The sequence below is a fragment of the Orycteropus afer genome, unplaced genomic scaffold (assembly GCF_000298275.1).
Source record: "Orycteropus afer afer isolate SDZICR_OR568_19922 unplaced genomic scaffold, OryAfe1.0 scaffold00644, whole genome shotgun sequence".
In the NCBI taxonomy this organism is placed as follows: Eukaryota; Metazoa; Chordata; class Mammalia; order Tubulidentata; family Orycteropodidae; genus Orycteropus; species Orycteropus afer.
In genome coordinates, this window is record NW_006922231.1 from 324955 (window position 1) to 333542 (window position 8588).

The following is an 8588-nucleotide window of genomic DNA, read 5'->3' on the forward strand; positions in this document are numbered from 1 at the left end:
GAATAAGGAAGACTGAAGGAGAGTTGATGCTTTTGAGCTGTGGTGTTGGCAAAGAATGCTGAAAGTACCATGGACTGCTAAAAGAACTAACAAATCTATCCTGGAAGAAGTGCAGCCAGAATGCTCCTTGGAAGTGAGAATGGCCAGACTTTGTCTCTCATACTTTGGTCATGTTGTAAAAAGGGGCCATTCCCTGGAGAAGGATATCATACTTGGTAAAATGGAGGGTCAGCAAATGAGGGGAAGGCCCTCAACAGGATGGATTGATATGGTCGGTACAATGATGGGCTCAGGTATAGAAGGATTATGGGGCTGGCACAAGAGCGGGCAGTGTTTCATTCTGCTGGGCATGGCGTAGCTATGTGTTGGAGATGACAGCACCTAACAACAACAAAACATCATTAGTACCACATGCAAGTGAAATCTTACTGAAGATAATTCAAAAATGATTGCAGCAGTATATTGACAGGGAACTTCCAGAAATGCAAGCTGGATTCAGAAGAGGACATCGAACAAAAGATATCATTGCTGAAGTCAGATGGATCTTGCCTGAAAGCAAAGAATACCAGAAAGATCTTTACTTGTGTTTTGTTGACTATGCAAAAGCATTTGACTTTGTGGATCATAACAAATTATGGAAACATTGAAAGGAATAGGAATTCAAGAATACTTAATTGCTGAGGGACCTGTACATAAACCAGGAGGCTGTCATTTGAACGGAACAAGGGAATACTGCATGGTTTAAAATCAGGAATAGAGAGTATCAGGGTTGTATCCTTTTACCATACTTATTCAATCTGTATGCTGAGCAAATAATCCAAGAAGCTGGACTATATGAAGAGCAACACAGTATCAGAATTGGAGGAAGACTTATTAACAACCTGCAATATGCAGATGACACAACCTTACTTGCTGAAAGTGAATATGACTTGAAGCACTTACTGATGAAGAGTAAAGATTACAGTGTACAGTATGGAGTACACTTCAACATAAAGTAAACAAAAATCCTCACAGCTGGACCAATACACAGCCTCATGATGAATGGAGAAAAGATTGAGGTTGTTAAAGATTTCATATTACTTGGTTCCATAATCAACACTAATGGAAGCAGCAATCAGGAAATCAGGTGTCATATTGCACTGGGCAAATCTGTTGCAAAAGATATATTTAAAGTGCTGAAGAGCAAAAATGTCATTTTGAAGACTAAGGTGCAGCTGATCTGAGCCATGGTATTTTCAGTAGCCTCATATGCATATGAAAGCTGGACAATGAATAAGGAAAACTGAAGAAGAGTTGATGCTTTTGAGTTATGGTGTTGGAAAGAATACTGAAAGTACCATGGACTGCCAGAAGAACAAATAAAGCTATATTGGAAGAAGTACAGCCAGAATGCTCCTTGGAAGCAAGAATGACCAGACTTCATCTCACCTACTTTGGTAATGTTGTCAGAAGGGACCATTTCCTGGAGAAGGGTATCATGATTGATAAAGTGGAGAATCAGTGAAAAAGGGGAAGGCTCTCAATGAGATGGATTGACACAGTGGCTGCAACGATGGGTTCAAACATAGCAAGGATTTTGAGGCTGGCGCAGGACCAGGCAGTGTTTGATTCTGTTGTCGCTATGAGTTGTAGCTTACTCAACAGAACCTAAAAAAACATATATAAGCTTGGCAGATGATATTTCTACATACATATTTGTATGTGCTATAAGAATATCCATATAAATAGAAATAACAGGGGGCAAAGTTATGATAACTTCTTAGCCACAGCTAAGATGGAGTGAGTTGATGGACCTGTGGGCTCGGGACCATGGTCATGGGGGACATCAAACTCAATTGGCATAACATACTACACAAAAACATTGTTCTACATCGTACTTTGGTGAGTAGTGACTGGGATCTTAAAAGCTTGCCACAGGCCATCTAGGTGCAACATTTAGTCTCTCCTCAGCTGGAGCAAAGAAGAATGAAGAAAACCAAAGACGCCTGGAAACAATTAGTTCAAGAGACTAGTGGAACACGTGAACCTCAGCCTATATAACCATGAGATCAGAAGAACTAGATGGTGCCTGATTACCACTGTCAACCTCTTGGAAAGGGATCAGTGCAGGAGATCCTGGATAGAGTGGGAGAAGAATATGGGACAAAACTCAAAATCATGAAAAGGACTAAGCTTACTAGTCTGATAGAGCCTGGTAAAACCCTTGAGACTGTGGCCTTTAGTTATCATTCAGGCCTGTAATTGAACTTACTCCCTACCTTCCAGCCAAACAGTAGATAGGCATATAGGGTGAACATTTACACCAGGTAAATAAACTCCTTAGCACAATCAGTCATGGGAGAACAGAAGGGCACTATTTGCACAGGGAGATAGTTCAAGGGGGACAGGAATGCATAGCAAAGAAGAACACAGGGAAGAGGTGACTATATGGAGAAAGTTGGAAGAGAGCTGTACATTGTGGGATTGTCACAATGTCATGAAACAAAGTGTGTATGAACTGATGTATGGAAAAATAAATTTGCTCTGTAAACTTTCGCCCATATCACAATAAAAATTAGAAAGAAAAAAAAGAATGTAGAAAGTCAGGGCCAAATTTACTAGGACAAATGCCACCATTTTGCAGTTTAGATCAAGATAGGGCCATCAAAATCATCTTGTTGGTCTGTTGCCCTTCAACACTGTAAGTGCTTGGAGGCTCTGAGGTTGGTATTTCATAATTGCTGTTGTTCACGTAAGGAGATCTGGTGGTGTAGTGTTGTTGTTGTTATGTGCCGTTGAGTCAGACCTGACTCATAGTGATCCCTCCTTGGGTTTCCAAGGCGGTATCACTATGGAAGTAGATTGCCTAACCTTCCTCCCGTGGAGTAGTAAAGTATTTGGCTGCTAACCAAAAGGTTTGTGGTTCAGACTTACCAGTAACTCTGCAGAAGAAAGATGGAGCAGACTGTTTCTGTCAAGATTTACAGTCTTAGAAACCCAATTGGGGTTGCTATGAGTTAGAATTGACTTGATGGCAGTGAGTTTGGTTGTTCGCATGCCGAGGTCCTCCAGATGGTTAACCTACTGATTTATTGTTTAGGTTTCTTTTTCTTTCCAACTGCTCTTATAGTTTGTGGAGTTTGGTTTTCAGCTCCTAGATGGTCAAGAAGCAAAGAAACTTAATGTCCAGTGGCTCAGAGCTCAACTTGGAATTGTGTCTCAGGAGCCTGTACTGTTTGACTGCAGCATTGCTGAGAATATTGGCTATGGAGACAATAGCCGGGTAGTATCACAAGATGAAATTGTGAGTGCAGCCAAAGCAGCCAACATACATCCTTTCATCGAGACATTACCCCAGGTAAGTTAACTGGTAACTTCTTAGGCTAACATTGGAATCAGTTGCAAACTGTTTTTATTCCAAAAACAGTTCCCCAAACTATACACCTACAATACCCTGTAACAGAATTTAAGTCTATGTACTAGTATTGTGGCTTTGGATGAGACTCTTAATTTCATGATACCAAGTTTTGTTATTGGTAAATGGGAATATATGCCACTTCATATGAAGGTTGTGAGAAGCAAATAAGGTGATATATGCCGAAAGCACCGTATCTCAGATTACAACTAATGGATGTTTAGTTTAGGCCTATGGTACTTTTTTTAAGTAATTTTTTTGAGATAATTATAGAATCAAATGAAAATGTAAAGAATAATACAGAGCTCTCATTTACCCTTTAACCAGTTTCCTCCAATGATAACATTTTGCAAAACCTTAGTATAATATTGCAAGTAGAATATTGACGTTGATATGATCCACTAATCTTACTCAGGTTTCCCCAGTTTTACTTGTAATTGTATATGTATGTACACCTACTCCTCACTTACCAACTTTCTCTTTATCCAACATTTCATATTGAATACACAACTGTATTTTAAGGTTGGAGCCTGAAGTAGGCAGGCCGGGGCTCAGTGCCTGCTTTTCACTTGATGGTGGCTATTTATTAAGTCTGGGGCCTGAAGTAGGTGGGCCAGGGCTTGGGGGCTGCTTTTTGCTTGTGGAGGCTCTATTTTAAGCCCCTTGACTGAGATAGGCAGGTGCAGAAGGATTAAAAACAACTAAGGGAGATCTGGTAGCATAGTGCCTAAGGCACTTGACTGCTAACCAGAAGGCTAGCGGTTCAAACCCACCAGCCACTCCTCGGAAGGAAGGTTGGGCAATCCTACTTCTGTAGTGATACTGCCTCTGAAACCCAAGGAGGGGTCGCTATAGTCGGGGCCAACTCAACGGCAAACAACAACAACAACAAAAGGGAGATGAACTTATCTTGTGGTGGCTTATATGTTACTGTAAGGCTGGAGGCTATGCCACCATGTTACAAAATGCCAGCAGGGTTACCCATGGTGGGCAGGTTTCAGCAGAGCTTCTGGCCTAAGACAGACTTGGAAGAAGGAAGAGGCCATCCACTTCTCAAAGAACTGGACAGTGAAAACCTTATGAATAGCAGTGAAACACTGTCCAACATAATGCTGGAGGATGAGCCCATCAGGTTGGAAGGCACTCAAAATTTGACTGGGGAAGAACTGACTCCTCAGAGTAGAGATGACCTTAATGATATGAATAGAGTAAAACGTTCAGGACCTCCATTGGCTGATATGGCACAACTCAAAATGAGTAGAAAGAGATGCAAACATCCATTAATAGTTGGAACATGGAATGCATGAAGTATGAATCTAGGAAAATTGGAAGTTGTCAAAAATGAAATAAAATGCATAAAGATCAATATCCTAGGCATTAGTGAGCTGAAATGTACCAGTTTTGGCCATTTTGAATCAGACAACCATGTGATCTACCATGCTGGGAATGACAAATTGAAGGGAAATGGTGTGGCATTCATTGTCACAAAGAGTGTTTCAAGATCTGTCCTGAAGTACAACACTGTCAGTGATAGGATAATATCCATATGCCTCCAAGGAAGACCAGTTAATACTACTATTATTCAAATTTATGCACCAAACATCATAGCCAAAGATGAGGAAATTGGAGATTTCTACCAACTTCTGCAGTCTGAAATTGACCGAACATGCAATCAGGATGTGTTGATTATCATTGATGATTGGAATGCAAAAGTTGGAAACAAAGAAGAGTTACCAGTAGTTGGAAAATATGGACTTGATGATAGAAATAATGCTGGAGATCACATAATAGAATTTTGCAAGACCAACAATGTATGCATTGCAAATACCTTTTTGCAACAACATAAGAGACGACTATACACATGGATTTCCCAGATGGAATACACAGGAATCAGATTGACTATATCTGTGGCAAGAGGCAATGTAGGAGTTCAGTATCTTTGACCAAAACAAGGCCAGGAGCTCACTGTGGAACAATCAACTGTTCATATGCATGTTCAAGTTAAAGTTGAACACAATTAAAACAAATCTGCAAGAGCCAAAATATGACCTTGACAATATCTTTCCTGAATTTAGAGGCCATTTAAAGAATAGATTTGATGCATTGAACACCAGTGTCTAAAAACCAGAGGAATTGTGGGATGACATCAGGAATGTCATCCATGGAGAAAGCAAGAGGTCATTTAAAAGACAAGAAAGGAGAAAAAGTCCAAAATGGATATCAGAAGAGACTCTGAAACTTGTCATTGAGTAGAGACTAACTAATGCAAATGAAAGCAGTGACAAGATAAAAGAGCTGAATAGAAGATTTCAAAGACCAGCTCGAGCAGACAAAGCCACTTAGTGTAATGAAATGTGCCAAGACCTGGAGTTAGAAAACCAAAAGGGAAAAGCATGCTCGGCATTTCTCAGGGTGAAAATACTGAGGAAAAAATTTAAGCTTTGAGTTGCAATACTGAAAGATTTTGTTGGCAAAATACTGAATTATGCAGGAAGCATCAAAAAAGATGAAAGGAATACACAGAATCACTGTATCAAAAAGAACTGGTTGATCTTCATCCATTTCAGGAGGTGACACATGATCAAGAACCAATGGTATTGAAGGAAGAAGTCGAAGCTGCACTGAAGGAATTGGAGAAGAACAAAGCTCCAGGAATTAATGGAATAACATTGAGATGTTTCAACAAATGAATGCTGCACTGGAGGCATTCACTCGGCTATGCCAAGAAATTTGGAAGACAGCTACCTGGCCAACTGACTGGAAGAGATCCTTATTTGGACCTATTCCAAAGAAAGGTGATCCCACAGAATGTGGAAATTATTGAACAATATCATTAATACCGCATGCAAGTAAAAATCTTACTGAAAATAATTCAAAAACAGTTGCGGCAGTATATTGACAGAGATCTTCCAGAAATGCAAGCTGGATTCAGAAAAGGACATGGAACAAGGGATATCACTGCTGATGTCAGATGGATCTTAGCTGAAAGCAAAGACTACCAGAAAGATGTTTACTTACGTTTTATTGACTATGCAAAAGCATTCAGTTGTTTGGATCATAACAAATTATGGATAACACTGAGAAGAATGGGAATTCCAGAAGATTTAATTGTATTCATGAGGAAGCTGTATGTAGATCAGGAGGCTGTCCTTCAAACAGAACAAGGGGATACTGCATGGTTCAAACTCAAGAAAGGAGTGTAGCCTATCACCAAGGCTGTATCCTTTCCCCATATTTATTCAGCTGGTATGCTGAGCAAATAATCCAAGAAGCTGGATTATATGAAGAAAAGCGTGGCATCAGGATTGGAGGAAGAAGACTCATTAACAACCTGCAATATGCAGATGACACAACTTTGCTTGCTGAAAGTGAGGATGACTTGAAGCCCTTACTGATGAAGATTAAAGACTACAGTTTGCAGTATGGATTACACCTCAATACAAAGAAAACAAAAACCTCACAACTGGTCCAGTAAACAGCTTCACAGTGGATGGAGAAAAGATTGAAGTTGTCAAGGATTTCATATTACTTGGTTCTACAATCAACCCCAATGCAAGCAGCAGTCAAGACATCAGACAACATATTGCATTGGTCAAATCTGCTGCAAAAGACCTCTTTCAAGTGATGAAGAACAAAGATGTCTCCTTGAAGATTAAGGTGCACCTAACCCAATCCATGGTATTTTCAATCGCCTCTTATACATCTGAGAGCTGAACAATGAATAAGGAAGACCGAAGAAGAGTTGATGCTTTTGAGTTGTGATGAAGAATGCTGACAGTATCATGGTCTGCTAAGAAGACTAACAAATCTGTCCTGGAAGAAATGCAGCCAGAATGCTCCTTGGAAGTGAGAATGGCCAGACTTCGTCTCACCTATTTTGGTCATGTTGTCAAAAGGAACCATTCACTGGAGAAGGATATCATGCTTGGTAGCATAGGGTCAACGAAGAAGGGGAAGGCCCTCAACCAGATGGATAGACTCAGTGGCTGCAATGACGGGCTCGGGTATAGCAAGGATTGTGAGTCTGGCACAAAACCGGGCAGTGTTTCATTCTGCTGTGCATAGGGTTGCTATGTGTTGGAGATGACTCAATGGCAACTAACTACAACACAACCAACAACAGTGTTCTGAATGGGAGAATGACTCCCTCCTGAGTCCCAAGTCCTTGATCCCTCACATCCCACCCCTGTCCCCTGTCTTGGGTGTGAATAAAGTAAAAGAGAGAAGGAAGAAAAGCCAGACACTGGGGCTTTGGGCTATTAACCTGCAGACAGGCTCCATCCACCTGCCTTCCCTTGTCACCCCAACCTCTGAGCAGAGCTGTGGCTTTGGGCCATGAATCTGTGAGAAGGCAGCAGAGAGGTGCAGACAGGACCTGCAGTAGTCACTTTGCCATGTATTCCGTTTGTGTGTTTGGGGGTGCTGGGGCCAATAGGCAACAGTCTCAGGTGGGTGAGCATTTTTTGGAGAGCAGGAACTCTTCATGAGTCTGGGTAGGACTGGTCCCTTCCTGGCTGCAAATCTTGACCCAGTCAGCTCTACCTGTAGTTTAAAATGGCACAAGTCAACACACCCACCTTAAGTAAGGTGGGAGTCACAGGGAGAGACTGAGGAATTGTAGACTGGTTCCAGAGGAGGGAGCAGCTCCATGGGGCCACCTGCAAAATGACTCCTAAAACCTGAGGAGCATTTAATCACTGAAGTTCTGCAGCACAATGCCGATTTTCACATTACTGATAAGTGAGGAGTGGGTGTATTTTAGTTCTGTACAATTTTACTGCATGTGAAGATTCATGTATCCACTACCACAGTAAGGATACAGAACATTTCCACCACCAAAAGGATCTTTCATGTGGCCCTGTTACAGCCAAACCTACCTCCCTACTGGGCTTACTCCTCTTTCCCTCATGTATCTCCCCACCAACCCCTGGCAACCACTAGTCTGTTCTCCATTTCTACAGTTTTGCAATTTAAGAATGTTATATAAATGGAATCACATAGTTTGCAACCTTTGGGGGTTGACTTTTTTCCCTCAGCATAATTCTCTGGAAAGTCTCGAAGATGTTTGTTTATACATATGTATATAGCTCCTACCTTTTTAATGCTGAGGCATTTGACTGCTAACCAGAAGGCTGGCAGTTCAAACCCACCAGCCACTCCTCAGAAGGAAGATGGGGCAATCTACTTCTGTTGT

At 41.2% G+C, this 8588-nt stretch overlaps 1 protein-coding gene across 1 annotated transcript in view; it reads left to right on the forward strand.

Moving 5' to 3' along the window:
- The window catches only part of ABCB4 (ATP binding cassette subfamily B member 4), a 125109-nt gene that overhangs the window by 100397 nt on the left and 16124 nt on the right, over window positions 1-8588 (forward strand). The window contains exon 25 of the mRNA XM_007956621.2: window positions 3110-3337. Within this exon, the coding sequence (XP_007954812.1) occupies window positions 3110-3337 (228 nt within the window). The remainder of the gene's footprint in view (window positions 1-3109; window positions 3338-8588) is intronic.